Here is an 18,165-nt window from a genome sequence, read left to right as displayed (position 1 = left end):
AGCGCAAAAACATAAAGTTTATTTAATTTTCGATGGGTATTCGACATATCGATGGTTGTGCAGGTGGTGGTAAACTTGCCGATTACGCGCAGCTTGAGACAGCAATGGTTTTGTTATGGTGATTCCGGACTGCGCGAGTATCGAAGACGATAGTTGGACTATTTTAGAACGGAATGTTGTGTAGCAGACTTAATTTTGTATAACTTTTGCCTAAAATTGTTGTGTTGGAATTTGTTTTGAAGCGTACGACGCCTTCTTATTTATGAGATTTGACACAAAACGCACATGCGGAAAAACAATTTTATCTCAAAACTAGATTGAAAATATTTAAAATGATTTGGGGGTGCTGTTAAGACTTGTAATATTCTTTGGACTTTATTAAACGTTCATCCAGCTTTCCAAATGGTCGTCGCACAGATCAAGGGTTCTCTCCTCTTAATTTGACAGAAATCATTCGAGGAACCTTTTTTAGATTTCGAGACAGACAAGAGTGTTGGACTAGTCCCCGGGTTTATGGCGGGTTCCAAGTCATTATATTTTCCCATACAAAATTGCACTAACCAACAAAATGACAATTTGTTTTTATATTGGGCCAATGGTTTACCAGCCAGCCCTATTTATGTATTATATATAGATGTATGGATGTATGTATGGATGTGTACATGTTTATATAGAATAAATGCTTTTGGTATTGGCTATAGCTTCTGTTCTAGCTTGAGATTACATAGTGGAAACATTTGAACATTAAATACGGCCATATAATGCTATATATGTAGAATGTATGTAGTTAGCTGTGTGTAAATATATGCTACATATGCGAATGTATGTTTATATGTAAATAACAACTAAACCCTGTGCAGTATATCTCGTATGCAGGTCGCATCGTCGCTCCACTTGGACTAGAACTTGGATTAGCTAGCCCTTGAGCAGGCATCTGGAATAGAACTCTCTGTCAATGGCATCGTTCGGAATGTACGAGCTCCACTTGAAGATGAGGGCCAACGTGTCGCTGGCCGTCAGGTGGTCGAGCGCGATGTTCAGGAAGCAGTTCCAAGTGTAAAAGAAATGTCGCGTCAGCTGATCCTGCTCCACGCTCGACACGCACTCACAGTTGACGCAGACCAGGCGTCCACGCTGCAGCTCCGCAAACTGCTCGAAGCAGCGGGCCCAGGCAGCCACGTTGAGCTGTCGGCCCACGTCCAAGAGCAACTCCGGCTGCCCATAGTTGAGTACAATGGGCAGCACCTTGTCGAGATTCTGCTCGGCCAAATAGAACTTGGCCAGCACATCGAGCAGCGCGGGAACGGCTTGAACCACATCGAAGCACTTGAGCTGCTCGTTGCGGGACCAGAAGTAGCGCAGCAAAACGGCGCCCAGTTCGTGGTACTGGCAGGCGTTGTCGAATCGCAGTGGGAACTGGCAGTGGTCGCATCTGACTATCTCCATGCACTGCGGCGCATTGAGCAGCACAAATCCACTGGCAATGTAGTCCCGTGTGCCGTCATCCACCTCCCAGATGAGCTCGGGATTCAAATAGTTGAAGTACATCTCGTAGCAGTTGCGCTCCGCTTGCTCCTGCCCATCGCCGTGCTCCACCATCAGTTGGGCCAACTTGCCCAGCAGCGCCACCAGCTCTCCGGCTGCGTACTCATCGAAGACGGCCCGATAGCGCTCCACGCAGTGTGTGCGACTGAACTTGGCGCTCTTGCAGATCAGATAGAGATTGTAGATGGTCTTCTCCTCGGGGCTGATGTGCGGCGCTTGTGGTGTGGGTCGCTTGCAGCGGCTCACGATCTCCTCCTCGCCGCCCGAGCCCGAGCCCGACTCGTAGCGGGCCTTGATGTCCTTGAATGGCAGAGACCGCTCACTGGCTGGTATCAGCTCCCGCACCAGCTGCTGCTGCTGCTCTTCCGCGAATATGTTGAACTTGTATTTGATGATGTTCTTCCCAAACTTGCCGGTGACGGTTAGCAGGGCATCCTTGAAGTGTCCGGACTTCGGCTGTTGCTTGAGGTTATCGCAGAAGGCATTCTCCAGGACATACACGCCCTTCGGCGGGCCCTTGGGGGCGCCTGCTCCGCCACCGCTCATGCTGCCGCTGCGCTCGGTGGCGGCTGAACTGCCGCCAGAGCTTTGGGTGTCCAGCGCACTGCCTGTGCACTGGGCTATGGCATCGAAGATCACCGAAATGTCGTTCAGCAGCTCGTACTCCTGTCTCTCGATCAGCAGCTGCTTCAGCTGATTGAGCAGCTTCAGCTCGTAGTTCTCCCTGGCCTTGTCCGCAAAGTACTTCACATGCTGCCGCAGCAGATTCGCGCACTGCAGCAGCTTCGACTGTTGCACCAGCGAGATGGAATACCCCTGGAGCGTCTGCAGCTGCACGCTGTACAGTGAGCCCGTCTGCGTGAACACGAAGATCTCCATGCCGCACACACGGCAATCCACAATCCGCTCGAACTGGTTGCACCACAGGACGACGGACGAGTTGCGCACGTCGAAGATGTAGAGCCCCAGCTCGGTGAAGGCCAACAGAAAGTCCTGGCTAAGCCGCTGCACCCTGGCGAACTGCAACTGCTGCGGCTGGTAGTCCAGCAACTCATCGTTGGAGTCCAGCTCGTCCGCGTTGTTGTCCCCGCTGCTGGTTTTCTGTATCTTGGCGGGCGCCATGGCCAGGGCAGCCTTGAACTGATGCGTCTGGATGACCTCGCCCTCAAAGTCCACCTCCCAGATTCGGGTGCCGGGACGCGCGCAGTAAATGCGCGACGGCTGCACGGACTCGTGTGGCGAGATGAAAAAGCAGGCGCCATAGGCCCCATCCCGAGGACGGTTGCCGATCTACAAAGGATACAAATTAAGAGCTTTACAGCGGAACTTGGACGGACTGCGATCAAGCATTAGTCACCTGCTTGTACTCCTCGTACTCGGTATTGCACAAAATGCATTTGGTGCAGTTGGACACCAAGAGCAGGGACTCAAAGTCATCGATCTGGACAATGGGCGAGTCGAGATAGAGCAGCGGGTGCACAGTCATGTTGAGCAGCAGATTGTGGCCAATGAAGGAAGAGAGCAGCACAAGGTTGACCTGGCCCCGAGAGTCGCCATAGTAGAACTGCTTCTCGTCCTGCGTCCAGTGGATGCAGCTGACCTGAACGGACTGATCCAGATGCGTGACAATCACCTGCGGCGTGGCCTGGGCGGACAGGTTCACAGCGTACACGCAGATCAGGGAGCGCTGAGTGGAGAAGGCGACATACTTGTTGTTCGCCGAAATGCTCAGGTAGGTGATGGCTCCATGTTTGTTCGGGATGAGATGCAGAAATTTTCCGTTGCGATTGAACAGATAGAGGGAGCCGGAGGATGCCCCAAAGATAATGTAGCTGTCGGAGATGTCGAAGCATGTGTACTGCGTAAATAGAAGAGGTTTAGCAACAGCGATTGGAGATTGCAGATGAGTTACCTTGATTCGATTGTGCTTCAGTGGCAACGACAAAGACAGCGAAAAATCAATAAAGTTTGTCAGGCAATACTCATCCGCCATCGTGCAACTTTGGATTTCTAACAACTGATCCTTGTTAGCATAGCGCATCGGGTTAATAGATTATCATTTAGTGAGTGTATTCCCAACAATTAAGCAAAATTTTACTTAATTATTTTGTTATTTTATTGGACGAGGCTCGCAGTTTGCGTTACTTGGAGCGAAATTAGACACTTAGTCACTAGCTTTTCACCAACTGCGATATGGCGGTATTCCCCCAATGTCCGACACACACACAATGATGTTTTACTGTAATTTATTTATTATTTTTATAAACTAAAATTAATAGCTGCTCGTCGCCAGTGTGACCGCGGTTCTATCGATAAAATGTACCACACGTCCCTCAATAATATACTTTGTCATTTTAAAAATATACCGTTAATCTTAGATCATTTACATATTTTTGAGATTCTATTTAAAATCACCAGTTAGTTGGCACTCTCAGCTAGAATTCTATAATTTTATCCGATTGATGAATAAATTTTGCACAAAAGTGGCTAGTTTTTGCGACATCTTTTTATTGGAATGATTCAAAACTAGGTTTAAAAGTTAAAAGTACAAATTTTCGAAATGTCACGTTTTGCTCTCAAACATTAATTATCTAGATTGACATGCTTTGTCCTTTTCATATGTGTTCTATGGTAAAAGATATCGTGGTGATTTATTTGTTTATGTAAAGAATAAATATATGGACTATAAAGAAAAAATGAAAAAAAAACCGAAATTCGCGCTGTTTAACCATTTAAATAGAGGGGCCTAGGTGGGTTAACTTTTTTTTTTTCCTTGTTATATTTACGGTATATTTTTATTTATATCATTATAGCCGGGGTCACACTGTGCAACAGCTGTTTTCTGAATTTTCCTGAAATAAAAACGAAACTTTTGAAATTCTCTCTTACAAAAGTTATAAAGCAAATGTCATTTCGTTTCTAAATAATACACCAAACCGAATGAATGCCGATTCGCCCGACCAGCTGTTCCCTACCCATATCGAAATCGGACGCTGTCAAAGAAACGTCAAAACAGTCTCGGGTCGGACGACAAGTGCAGAAAAAATAAAATGTGCATAAATAATCGAAAAATACATTAAATCAAGCGCCCAACAACTAAACAAGTGACCCGCATATATGCACAACGGATGATCAGATCTAGGAGCAATGGTCGATAAAGCAGAGCCGACCACCCCCGCACCCTCCCCAACGGAGGAAGGACTAGCCGACCTCGCGGCATCTGTCGGCCCTGGAGCACCCGGCAACAACAACAGCAGCAGCTCCGCAGTCAGCACAAATGCAAAGATCCTGATCATTGGTGCAGGAATGGCTGGCCTCTCGGCGGCCAATCATCTACTGCAAAACGGCTGTGACGATTTCCTCATAGTTGAGGCGCGTGGCCGGGTGGGTGGGCGCATTGTGTCCATACCGCTCAGCAATAATCAAAAGGTAGAGTTATGTAACGAGTCCAAGAAAGCCCAAGAATGGAGTACAAATGTGGAATACACCTTTACAATATGAAAGCGATAATGCTGTAACGCCGCTCGTCGCTGAACTGCTGCCCGTTGTGCTCATGGATTATGGATTTTTCCAAGCAGTGCGCAGTCCGTCCGCCATATACGCATCTCATTGTTGCTATTTATATCGACTGTTACTTCGTCCTGGTCGCACTATTTCTGGCTTTAGTTATAGAAGAATTTTTAATTGTTGCCCATCCCTCAGCATTTTTCGAGCACATTGGTGGGCGTGCTTAGAACTAGAGTTTATTAATGCAGAAGTTATACAACTGGCCAAAAAGTGTGTTAGATTAGATATGAGCAAGAATCAAGCTAACGATGACATTCCAGGCTAGAGCACCCGGTGTTAACTCTTCAGCACACCCCCACATTTCACTAACCCTCTCGTTTTTCTCTCATTTTCTCACAGATTGAGCTGGGCGCCAACTGGATACACGGCGTTCTGGGTAATCCCATATTTGAATTGGCAATGCAGCATGGTCTAGTCAGCGTGGTTAATGTACCAAAGCCCCACAAAGTGGTGGCCACCACCGAAGATGGGCATCAAGTTCCTTTCAGCATACTGCAGGAGATCTACGAGGCTTACGTGTGCTTTCTACGGCGTTGTGACGAGTATTTCCTGTGCCAGTACAGCCCCCCGCCGGACATACACAGCGTGGGCGAGCACATCAACTACGAGATCGAGATCTTTCTGAGTTCGGTGCAGGACCCGAAGGAGAAGCGTCTCAAGCAATCCATATTCAACTGCCTGCTGAAGCGAGAGACCTGCATCACGGGCTGCAACAACATGAACGAGGTGGATCTCCTCGAGCTGGGTGGGTTATCAAATCGAGTTTGTTGCTTGCCACAAAGTTTGACGCGTAATTTACCCTTGCAGGCAGCTACACTGAGCTACAGGGCGGCAACATAGTTCTGCCCTCTGGCTACAGCTCCATACTACAGCCGCTGAGTGGACAGATACCGCAGAAGTCCATTTTGACCAAGTGCCCGGTGAAGAGGATTCACTGGAAGCGAAAAAAGACATTTACAGGCCTGGAAACCGTCGACGAACACTCGGAGAACGAGGAATCGGATGACTCGGAGAAGACCGTGACAGAAATACCCACGGCTGGCGGTGCACTGCGAGGAGCCTCCGTCGAGTCGAACTCCAGCAGCAATTGTGATTATGCCGAGGGCAATGTGCGCGTGGACTGCGAGGACGGGCGCGTCTTTCATGCCGCCCATGTGATATGCACCATACCGCTGGGCGTGCTCAAGCACACGCACAAGACCCTGTTCGATCCGGAGCTGCCGCAGTTCAAGCAGGAGTCGATTGAGAATCTCATGTTTGGGACTGTGGACAAGATCTACTTGGAGTATGAGCGGCCGTTCCTCAGTGCGGACATATCGGAGGTGATGCTGCTGTGGGACGATGACAAGCGGGACATGCACACCACCACAGAGGAGGAGCTGGCCAGCGAGGCGTATCTCAGCAAGAATTGGTTCAAGAAAATCTACTCCTTTGCCAAGATGACCGACACGCTGCTGCTGGGTTGGGTCTCTGGGCGCGAGGCCGAGTATATGGAGACGCTCTCGCACGAGGCTGTGGCGGAGAAGTGCACTGAGATCCTGAGAAGCTTCCTGCAAGATCCGTATGTCCCGAAGCCCAAGCGTTGCGTGTGGTAAGCTCAAAAAAGGTTCCTTTGTTGATTTTCCGTTGCTGAATTTGCTTGCAATTTCTAGTACTAGCTGGAAATCGCAGGACTTTACTGGTGGGGCTTATACCTCCATACCAGTGGGCGCCACACAGGAGGACATTGAGAACCTGGCCCAACCGCTGTATGCAACGCCACAGGCCATGAAGGTACAGCGTAGTACATGCATCCTGTTTAACCCCAATCTGACTCTATTTGTGACTCTACTTAGCCCGCCATTGTGTTTGCTGGAGAGCACACGCATTCCAGCTTCTACTCCACCGTGCACGGCGCCTACTTGAGTGGGCGTACAGCGGCGCAGGTTCTGCTGGCGAACGATGAGCCCGATGAGATTATTATGGAGTCTGACGGCAGCGACCTCAGCGCCTGGATTCAAGGCATCGCTTTGGACTGAGCACATCATCAGACAACAAATCGATGTTGTATTATTATAATTTATATATTTATTTATTTATGTTACCGAGTAGCTTTTACAATTATTGAATGCTTTTAGCTAGTGATATTCCATTTTCCCGTTCCCCCCGGATATTTTCGATACGAAAGCCGCTAACGCCAAACGGCTGCCTACGTTTGTCCAATGATTCCTCCTGTATGTAGTTTTTCATCGCCTCGAGTACCAAGTTATTCGGATTGCCTAGTGAATCATAGTAGAAGATGGTCTGGTTCTGGTCATGCACCAATGCATGCCATTGAAGTGTACCGGCACCACGATGATGTCCCTGCTTCATATCAAATCAAGCACTAAACCCGCCCTTGAGCAGACGTGAGAGAAAGAAGGGCACACGCCTGAGCCCCGGAGACCATCTTCTACTACGATTCACTAGGCAATCCGAATAACTAGATCCTCTAGGCGTTGAAAAACTACATACAGGAGGAGTCAATGGACAAACGTAGGCAGCCTTTTGACGTTGGCGGATTTCGTATTTTTTCTGTGTGCAATTTTTGTTTGCACTTTAGTGTTTTTTGCGTATTTTTGTACGTCCTCATTGAACGCATTTGTTATATAATTGTTTTACAATGCAATTTTGTTTATAATTTATATGGAAAGACCCGCTTGTACAATACTATAAATAAATGTTATGATAAAGCTGAGCTGATCAATGTGCTGCCAACGCCAACGTGCACTCCAAGCAGCCTTCAATGTACTTGAACGAAGCCCGAATGCAACAAATGTGTGTGCACAAACATAAAGTTATTTAGAATAAATTACCGAACTATGCATAAGTAGAACTTCTTACATACATAAATACACATGCCTATTTTTGTAAGCTCTTATTAAGGTATCAAAGATTCGCTTTAAGTTAGATTTGGCTCCAGGAACATCGATGGCCACAAGTGTGTAAATTGATTGTAACTATTGTTAATGTTAACTACTTTGCTAAACTCATTTGTGCAATGGTTTAAACTTTAAAGGCATACATAAACGTATTTGGACAGTTGATATCCGAAAATCCGAAAGTTTGCAACTTTAAATGTTCGCGTAAAGTGAATAAAGAACACGCTAAATATAAAATATTATAGAAAAACTTATCTGTGAACCTTTGCTTGGTTTTTTATATCAAAATTAGTTTTACTTTTTACTTTTTAGAACAACAGCCTCTACAAAATTCCAGTTTGTTCTTCAAAAAGTTATTCATGAACTTCGTAAATTGTATATCAAAAAGTGGTAAGGCGCTCACAATTAATACACTTTTAACTGCATTTGTTTAAAGTTTAAACAAAAATGTGTGTAGTTGCCGTGAAGTTTGCTACATAGAAACTACACAGGCATGTAATCACCAGAGCCAACTGTTGTTTCTACATGCACTTTTCAAAGAGTGCCAACAGTTATTTTTAAATAATATTAATTCACACTCGTTCCAGCGCAAACTACAAGCCTCTTCAAAGCTCAGCGAGTCTCGGCCAAATTGAGCTTTTGGAAGCGTAGAAAAAGTTGCGGCAGCGGCAGCGAGAGCACTTCGTTTCCACACGCCGGCTGCTACGATTCAGTTTTGACTCCACCGCCGCCGCCTCGACTCTGTTCTTTTTGCCTGTTTGCCAGAAGTCTCTGCGTTTGTTTAACAAATAAAACATATTCGAGTTTTCGTTCGACCACAAAAAACATCCGCAACATGTCGTACCACAAGCCAGAAGCTAAGACCGTTCAGGATTTGAAAGACTTGGCCCAGAAGCTGCGAATTCATTCCATCACCTCCACTCAGGCCTCCAAATCTGGGTAAGTGCACGCCTAGTCGAAACATTCACAAGCATTATGTGTGTACTTAACCATATTAACATGGAATCCAAAAGTTGTGCACCTTGCACTTGTTGCGCGACCGGCAAAGGTGACCCTGCCAGGCTTGAGCTTGCAAGCCACGTGTTTTCGTCACGGAACGCCGTTCCCTTCCCCATACAATATCTCGAATATGTGAATTTTTTGCACTGCTTTGCAGAGTGTGTGTGTGTACTTGCTGATAAGCCCCATTTGTGCTAATTGCTAATTTTTATAACTGACCTTTTTCGACCTTGAAAGTTACTGCCTTTCTCTTACTGCTTTTCGGTAATTTTGTTATTGTTCGCTTTTTTCGTTTTCTGCTTTAAAGCGTCGCCCCAACACACACTTTCGCATGCATATATGTACACACTTACACGTGTATGTATGTTCATTTGAAAGCAGCGGTTCCAATCTAGTGTTCGAAAACTCCCATTCTCCATTGTAGTGAAAAGAGACAAGGGGATGAAATCCAAATAAACCTAACAGAAACAGATAAATGAAGATTGTTCTAGCCGTACAGATTAGAAAACTTTAATTGCTTCTCATACTCCACTTTGGTGGCTTCTGCGAGATAAGATGTGCTCTATATATGACCTTTGCCGGCAAGATAACCCGAGTTTTGTTGGTTCGTCACTTCATGACTTACGATATGACCGATTAGACCGACCCTCTTAGAGGTGACCAGCCCATGCCCTGCCCGGTGTGTTTAGCGCATGCTGATCGAAAGACAGTGAAAACTGCTGATAAAAGAGCCAAACCAAGTGACGCGACATTCAGGATCACCTTCATTAGTACTTGGAGTTTGCTGGAGAGGCGGAGAGGACGGACGACATGCAAACGCAGCGTGTAATTTGAGAGTTTTGTTTTTTGAGATTGGTTTATGCTAATGGCAGACCAGATCGATGCCAATGGAGTTCAAGGTCCGAGAAACCGGTGTGGTAGAGATGTGTACATTCACTCGAATATCACCCTTGGTTGTTTGTATTGGCGATAAGATTTATTTAGACGTATTTATATATGTATGTATGTATTTATATGTACATATGTATGTATGTACATATGTAAGTAAATGGCGGGTAAGACGAGCCCCCCTTTGCAGTGTTGCGTATTTTTGTGGTTGGAGTTTTGCCAACTCGCAGCACATTTTGTAGACAATTCACCGTTCTCTTTATCTGTGTATGTGCCATATGTACATATGTGTGTATGCATGTGTAGAATTATATTTGTGTTTGTTCAAGGCTTTATCTGAAAGCTTTTTTGTCTTTCCTTACTGAAGAACAATTCTCAGTCCTTTTCTGTGCTATAAATATAATATAAAAATAATTTTAATTGTTATCTTTTCCCTTCCAACAGACATCCCACATCATGCGCCTCGCTGGCCGAGATCATGTCCGTGCTGTTCTTCCAACAGCTGCGCTTGAACATTAAGCATCCCCGGGATCCATCCAGCGATCGTTTCATCTTGTCCAAGGGACATGCTGCACCCATTCTATACGCTGCCTGGGCCGAGGCTGGTCTGTTCTCCGTGGATGAGCTGAAGAACCTGCGCAAGATCGACAGCGATCTGGAGGGTCATCCCACACCTCGTCTCAACTTCATTGATGTGGGTACCGGATCTCTGGGTCAGGGCGTTGCCGTAGGCGCCGGCATGGCCTATGTGGGCAAGAACCTCGACAAGGCCGACTATCGCACCTACGTTGTTGTGGGCGACGGCGAGTCCGCTGAGGGATCTGTGTGGGAGTCGCTGCACTTTGCCGGACACTATAATCTGGACAACCTGTGCGTGATCTTCGATGTCAACAGGCTGGGACAGTCGGAGGCCACCTCGCTGCAGCACAAGATGGATGTGTACAGAGACAGGCTCGAGGCCTTCGGCTTCAATGCGCTGGTTGTGGATGGCCACGACATCGACGAGCTGTGCAAGGCCTTCCACTGTGCCGCCAACACCAAGAGCAAGCCAACGGCAATCATTGCCAAGACCTTCAAGGGCAAGGACTTCCCCAACATTGAGAACCTCGACAACTGGCACGGCAAGCCTCTGGGCGACCAGGCCGACAAGGTGATCAAGCACTTGCAGGGCCTGATGGTCAATCCCGACGTCAAGCTCTCGCCCAAGAAGGTGGGCAAGACCGGCCTGGCACCCGAGGTGGACATCACCAACGTAAAGCTCTGCACTCCACCCAACTACAAGCTGGGAGACTCGGTGGCCACTCGTCTAGCCTACGGCACAGCTTTGGCCAAGATCGGAGCTGACAACGATCGTGTGATTGCCCTGGATGGCGACACAAAGAACTCGACCTTCTCCGACAAGCTGAAGAACGTCTTCCCGGAGCGTTACATCGAGTGCTTTATTGCCGAACAGAATCTGGTGGGTGTGGCCGTCGGTGCCGCCTGCCGTCGTCGCACCGTGGCCTTTGTTTCGACCTTCGCCACGTTCTTCACACGCGCCTTTGACCAGATCCGCATGGGCGCCATCTCGCAGACAAATGTGAACTTTGTGGGCTCCCACTGTGGCTGCAGCATCGGCGAGGATGGCCCCTCCCAGATGGGACTCGAGGACATCGCCATGTTCCGTACGATTCCCGGCAGCACGATCTTCTATCCCTCCGACGCTGTCAGCACCGAGCGGGCCGTCGAGCTGGCTGCCAACACCAAGGGCGTCTGCTTTATCCGCACCTCGCGTCCCAACACTGCTGTGATCTACAACAACGACGAGCCCTTCACCATTGGACGCGGCAAGGTGGTGCGCCAGAAGCCCTCCGACGAGGTGCTCCTCATCGGAGCTGGCATCACTTTATACGAGTGCCTGGCCGCCGCCGATCAGCTGGAAAAGGAGTGCATCACAGTCCGTGTCATTGATCCGTTCACCGTGAAACCTCTAGATGTGGATCTAATTGTGGAGCATGGCAAGCAGTGCGGTGGCCGTGTGGTTGTCGTCGAGGATCACTACCAGTAAGTAGACGCGACATCCCCTTCCTTCTTCTCTTGCTAATACGAATACGAATTCGCTTGCAGGCAAGGAGGCTTGGGAGAGGCTGTGCTCAGTGCCCTGGCCGAGCACCGGAACTTTGTGGTGAAGCATCTGTATGTGCCCACTGTACCACGCTCGGGTCCTCCAGCAGTTCTCATCGATATGTTTGGCATTTCGGCACGCAACGTTGTCCTCGCCGTCAATGCCATCTTGAAGAAGTGAGGAACAGGCGGCTAATGCCTAAGAGCCTTCAGCTGAATTTCCATTCCACATACACCATTTCCCCCACCTCCTCCCCTTTCACACCTGCTTACTAATTCGAATTGTAATAACAGAAATAAATTCGTTTTGATACAAATTATTCCACAAATTACGGTAATCGATTTTTGGATATCGCACTTCGATGCTCCAGTTTATTCGATAGTTATTAATATGTTTCGCTAAAAATTATTGCTATCGATTTTTGGTTATCGGACTTCAATGGTTATGAATATGATTTGCAAAAAATTAAAGATTTTTGGATATTTGTAGATCAAATTCGCGTTCGAAGCGATACACATCAGATGGTGTACCTACCAAGTCGTTTCTTAGAAATATAACATTGCATGTTAAAGGAAAACTCAAAACGAAACTTCTTAAAAAGAATAAACAAAAAACAAATAAACAAAAAAGTTACTCGGATTTTCAACCCGAGATTTGCTGGGCCTAGGCCTAGGCTCAGTTTAAGAACAACTTCTTCAAGTCCTCCAAGCTCAGACGTCCACCGGCTGATGATAATGCGCTTTGGTCTGGCTGAAGCACGACATTGGCAATCTCCAATTTGTAGTCCTGCAGCGCCTTGATACGCTGCTCCATGGTGTCCTGGCACATGAAGCGATAAATGAAGGTCTGCTTCTGCTGGCCGTAGCGGTAGATGCGATCCTGCGCCTGCCGCTGCAGCTGCGGATTCCAGTGCAGGTCCACCAGCAGCAAGTGGTTGGCCACATTCAGATTGAGACCAACACCGCCAGCGGTGAGGGAGAGCAGCAGCACCCGCTTGTCGTTGAGAACCATGTTGAACTCTCTGAGCACCTCTTCGCGTTCCTTGGCGTTCAGCTTGCCATTAAAATCAAGCGTCTGCCAGTCCTGCTCATGCAGATAGTCACGAATAATGGTTAAAAAAGAGGTCCATGTGGCCACGACAATGACCTTGTCATTCGTCTCTTCGAGTATTGACTGCAGTCTCTGAATAACGACTTTCAGTTTTGCCGACGGCTGACTGGGATTGAAAATGGGATTGTTAATATTTAGAAGTTCCATGGCTCCGGCCAAGTCACTGAGAACATTTTCCTCCTTTGGTTTCACTTCCTCTTTGTTGGTTTCCATTTTTGCTTGGGTACCGAAATCTCCCTCCTCTGACTGCATTGGCTCTTCCGTTTTAGTTTCAACTTTTTGTGCTTCGTCGTCACGTGCTGCGTAATTCTCCAGCTCCTTCAGTGCATCCAGCTGCAACGAGCCGCCAATGTGCTTCAGATCTGACTTCAGATCACTGTGCGGCATGGCCGCGTCCATGGACAAAAACATCTAGACAAAGAAGAACGTTAAATTCAACAGCCTCTGGCCTCAAATGCTCTACTCACATTAACCATAAGACTGGGATGACAGCAAAATTGACGCAGACGCAGAAGCAGCACCAGGATAACGATTCCCTTTACCTTTTCCTTGGGATTGTATCCCAGCGATCGAAGGAATCGCTCGTATATTTTTTTATACTTTTCCTCAACATGATTTGTGATGAATTGTGGCTGCTGCTGTCCGTGCAAAGAATAGTAATTCAAGTCGCTGTTTCCTCGCTCGCGCTGCATCAGGAACTGGGTGAATATTCTTTGAGAGATCGACGACAAGATCTGATAGACGGCCATTTCAGGCTCCGAGAGCTGTACGTGTACCACCTCGACAATCAGTTCGGGCAGTGCTGGCATATCCCCGGAGGCCTGCAGCTGCTGCTTGGTGCGCCGCAGCATCAGCGGCTTGATGATGAAGCTGAGGCGAAAGTGCGCTTGCATGCCGTGGTTGAGCATCTGCTTCCACGTATTCAGGTGATTGAAGTGCGGCACGTTCAGGAAGCGCAGCAGCGCAAACACATCGATGGCCCGGTTCTGCACGGGTGTGCCAGTCAGTGCCCAACGACAATGTGCACGCAGCAGGTAGACCGAATTGAAGCACTTGGTCTTAGTGTTTCGTATTATGTGAGCTTCGTCCAGGACTAGACGCTGCCACTGGACGGCCAGCAGAAGGGAACTGTTGCCGAGTTTGCCGACCTCAGAGGCGACGGTGTGGTACGATGTTATGACCAAGTCGTGGCGTCTGAACTGCTCCAAGGTGATGTTTTGCCGATTGGCACCGTGAAAGATCAAGACATGAATGGTATTTGGGGCCACTTTAGTGGACACTTCCTGTGCCCATTGGAACATCACGCTCATGGGGCAGACCACTAAAGTGCCCGTGTGCGGATAGGGACCACAGTCATCTTCCTCGTCTTCCTCTTCAGATTCGGCTAACTCTTCTGCCTGGGATAACTCGGGGCACAGACGCTTTGGAGGCGTAGGTTCCTCATCTTCTTCCTCAGAGAATTCGTCTTCAAAAATGTTAAACTTGTGCAACTTTTGAACCGGCATCCGTTGGAAGATTTGACTCCATTTCGCCGCTTGTGCCTTTTGCTTTCTCTCCATTTTCAGATTATTTTTTTCCAGGGAGGCCAAGATCAGTGAGATCATGCTCAGAGTCTTGCCCAGGCCCATGTCGTCGGCCAGAATGCCACCGCAAATTTCCTGCCGTTCCCGGAACTGCATCCATCGCAGGCCACACTTCTGATGCTTCATCAGGCCCACCAGCAGGAGCGAGGATTGCTCAGCAAACTGATCGCCACTGGGCGTGGGCTCTTTTGGCTCGTAGATTGTCTGTGAAGTGCGAAAAAATAATAAAACTTGCGAAGAAATCATTCAATTGATTGCGTCTCACCTTTAGGCTGGAAATAATGTTCGCCTTGTGCTGATAAAACTCAGCCGTAGTGGAGGCAGCTTTGTCCCGATGGCGGTTCAGACCCGAAAACAGTTTGGACCATTCTGGCTTCGCGCTCTCTTGGGTCTCGGCACTCCCGCGCTGCTCCTCGTCTACACGCAGAGTGTCTAGCAGCTCGCCTTTGGCAATCATACGATCATTTTCCTTTTGCAATGTTCCTCGAATGATCTCCAAATCCTCACTATGAAGAGCTCCCGCTCTAGGCGCCACCTCATCAAGTTCCCGCTTGCGCTGCTCCAAAGCGAGGACCTTCTTCACATGATGGTCAAACTCCGCTCTCCTTGCTTCATATTCCGCACTGCTGACCAATATGAGGGCATCCGATTCACTTGCATACTCTGTAGGGTTTACAATGGATTAAATTGCACTGCGTGGTGAAATATTTGTGTGTAATTAATAACTTACCGCTACTGAAATCAAACTTAGTATCCTCCAATTCATCGTACGACAATACTGGCGAGTCTTCTTCCTCTCCGATGCTTTCTTCTTCATCGGAGAAGTCTTCTTCACACTTAAATACGTTTAGCGTTTGGTTTTCCATGTCTTTGAGCGTGGAAATTTGGCGATGATCTATGGATTGCCTGCGAGTCGCTTGGTGGAACTTCTACAGCTTAAGTTTAATTAAGAAGCCATACATTTAGTTTACTTTTCACACGCTTTGCTGGCGTTGCAGCATGACAGGTCCGTTTTGAACCTGCAGAATTGTTTTTGTTTTGCTTTTTTGTATTTAATCGCGCGCGAAATCGGTGTACGATGAATCTGCATTCGGTGACGGAGGTGTCCATATATTGTTGAGGGTATTTTCGGTGTTGCTATCGATGTTTGTTGATGAGGGCATGCTAGGTGTTGTATTGGAGGGGTGTACTTGTAATTAAACAATATGATGTTCAACAAATTATATAATGTAATAGGATTTAATATCTTGGAATGATGTGTTGGTTTAAGATGATGATATCTCGGAAGAATTCCGATATCTTTACCTAAATTAGTGCAGTGTGGTTCGATTACGATCGCTTTTCCCATAGTTTTTCAAATATTAACCCTTCTGCATAGCAAAAATTACTTTTCGCCGAATATATATACTATAAAACAAAAGCAGGGACTACTTGCAGCTGTAAATTATTAAAAACTAAATGGTTTGAGTTTTTGCGTCTTATTAAATCGTTTTTTTTAAACCGGCCGCGACCCTCAGAAATATACCGAAATATACTTTCACCTATTTAAAATATACCAAATCGGAAAAGATTTTCCTCGAGTTTGATATTCTGTTTAATATTACCAGCTAGGTAGAGCACTCAGCACTGAAAATATAATTTCCTCCGATTCAGCAATGAATTCTCCACAAGACTTGCAAGTTTGCATGACTTATTCTTCTTGGGTTACCTACAAAATATGGTCAACAAAAACAAACCAATGAAGCGTCTTGTTCATTCCTTATTTGAAGCACGCGGTGGTCAGTGTTGGTAAGTTGCTAAAAGTCAGAAGTTCGAATTAACCCACCATCCAGACCCTTCCGAGCATTGCAGAATGCCAAATCTAAATAATTTATTCCTAATATCACATCAGTGAATAGATCGGCACGCACACATTCGCATGATTTTCAGGGCGTTTGTGTGCGTAGACATGTCTGCTGGGAGTGTCCGACTGGGTAGGCTCCATCACACAGCTACACGCGCGCTCTCTCTCTCTCTCTCTCTCTCAGATACACCTTCGTGTGAAGTGTTCATGAAGCTCAAATTCAGGCAGAACGTGAACAAAAGCCATCTCTTGTGCTGACCAACCGACCAAGCTTTCCCCTCCAGCCATCAGCATGACAAGGCAAGGCAAGGCAATCCATATGCAAAGCGTGAAGGAGCCATAAGGCAGGGGGACGGGACAGGAAGAAGGTGCGTATGTATGGGTCTGTAGGCACATGAGATGGCATCGCATGCCGCCAATTACCCGCATAATCTTGTAATACTAACCTCAACCAAATGCCCGTGCCTCTCCGCACAATAGAGGGCCAATTTTGGTTTCAGTTACGCCCCGCGAATTCCCTTTAACTCCCTTTAAACACTGCATTAAATTGTAGAGATTGTTGCCCTTCCACTATACGCGATTCGTGTGAGTGGTGCAAAAATTGTAATAACCATAACACTAGAGTTATTAAAATGAATTACAAAATTATAAACAGCTGTGAGCCTCGTTGAGAGAAAACACTTACAAACACTGGCAACCCTTTGATTAATTCTTGACTCGCAGGGGTAAGTTCCAAGTGGCCGAGCCAACGATATATTTATAATTATGCTTGTAACTAAGAGCCACACAGCTCCCGATTCGCGGCAGTGCTCAGTTCTCAGTCAACAGTCCATAACTTTTCCAGTAATAAATTAGAAGCTGTTTTAGCAACCGATTTGTATATGCTTACATTTGCATGTATGTACATATGTATGCATGTATGTATGTATGTAATGTACGTGTGTGAGATGGCCTGCAGCAGCTTCATGTGTTATCCAATACCATTAGCCAATTAGCCAATGCTTCGATAGACTCCTATTTCAATTGCCTCTTGTGTTCACTTGATCTGCGGTTCAAGAACAAATCATCGTCAGGTGACCCAGTAACCGATCATATTAGCTGTGATGTTTTTTTGTATGTATGTATGTGTGTACATACACACTCGTGCATACATACATTCAATTGCAGCATCAGGTTTTGCGAAAGGTAAACGAACGAAACGTGAATCAATCAATTGATCAATCAATAAATCAACTCAACAAAGCGAATTCGAAACGAGAGAGTACAAATCAGTTGCAATTGCGGTTGGAGTATGAACTGAAGAGAAGCTCCAAAAAAGAGACTCCAAAATGTAATGGACCGTCCTGAAAGTGAAAAATCCACCACTCAGCTGTCTGCTTTCGTTTAGATGTTTCCGCATTTCCGCATCCCAAGGTTGAGCTAATGTGGCAGAAACACGTTTTCCTTTCCGCATTGAATGCAACTCATCGTGATGCACTTTAAGTGTTTTTTTTTGCTTTTCCAATTGGCCGAACCGGTTGGACGCGCACTTCGACAGAGTGAGAGACAGGCCAGAGGTTTAAGCCACAGCCAGCTTGAACTTGACTTTGGCAAACGCCGAAAGAAGGAAGGAAAGAAGGAGAGAAA

At 46.9% G+C, this 18,165-nt stretch overlaps 4 protein-coding genes across 4 annotated transcripts; 2 read left to right on the top strand and 2 right to left on the bottom strand.

Moving 5' to 3' along the window:
- Positions 1–551: 551 nt before the first annotated feature.
- LOC117897089 (Hermansky-Pudlak syndrome 5 protein homolog) lies at positions 552–3,757 on the bottom strand. Its single transcript, XM_034805728.1, has 3 exons — positions 3,458–3,757; positions 2,903–3,403; positions 552–2,835 (listed from the first exon to the last, which is right to left on the bottom strand). Exons 1-3 carry the CDS (start codon positions 3,584–3,586, stop codon positions 916–918), a joined length of 2,550 nt encoding a protein of 849 aa, XP_034661619.1. The 5' UTR covers positions 3,587–3,757; the 3' UTR covers positions 552–915.
- A 615-nt stretch (positions 3,758–4,372) lies between these two features.
- On the top strand, positions 4,373–7,243 carry LOC117897092 (peroxisomal N(1)-acetyl-spermine/spermidine oxidase). The gene is made up of 5 exons (XM_034805736.1): positions 4,373–4,974; positions 5,452–5,857; positions 5,920–6,703; positions 6,765–6,885; positions 6,948–7,243. Exons 1-5 carry the CDS (start codon positions 4,693–4,695, stop codon positions 7,128–7,130), a joined length of 1,776 nt encoding a protein of 591 aa, XP_034661627.1. The 5' UTR covers positions 4,373–4,692; the 3' UTR covers positions 7,131–7,243.
- A 1,476-nt stretch (positions 7,244–8,719) lies between these two features.
- Positions 8,720–12,315, top strand: LOC117897091 (transketolase-like protein 2). The gene is made up of 3 exons (XM_034805735.1): positions 8,720–8,951; positions 10,344–11,942; positions 12,006–12,315. The coding sequence occupies exons 1-3, from the start codon at positions 8,848–8,850 to the stop codon at positions 12,181–12,183; spliced, it is 1,881 nt and encodes a 626-aa protein (XP_034661626.1). The 5' UTR covers positions 8,720–8,847; the 3' UTR covers positions 12,184–12,315.
- Positions 12,316–12,364: 49 nt separating this feature from the next.
- On the bottom strand, positions 12,365–15,723 carry LOC117897088 (transcription termination factor 2). Its single transcript, XM_034805727.1, has 4 exons — positions 15,427–15,723; positions 14,962–15,359; positions 13,581–14,900; positions 12,365–13,524 (listed from the first exon to the last, which is right to left on the bottom strand). Exons 1-4 carry the CDS (start codon positions 15,560–15,562, stop codon positions 12,679–12,681), a joined length of 2,700 nt encoding a protein of 899 aa, XP_034661618.1. The 5' UTR covers positions 15,563–15,723; the 3' UTR covers positions 12,365–12,678.
- Positions 15,724–18,165: the final 2,442 nt, after the last annotated feature.

This window comes from Drosophila subobscura, chromosome O (genome assembly GCF_008121235.1).
Source record: "Drosophila subobscura isolate 14011-0131.10 chromosome O, UCBerk_Dsub_1.0, whole genome shotgun sequence".
NCBI lineage: Eukaryota > Metazoa > Arthropoda > Insecta > Diptera > Drosophilidae > Drosophila > Drosophila subobscura.
Note: the sequence above shows the minus strand (reverse complement) of the source record. Positions and strands in the feature narration are given on the sequence as shown.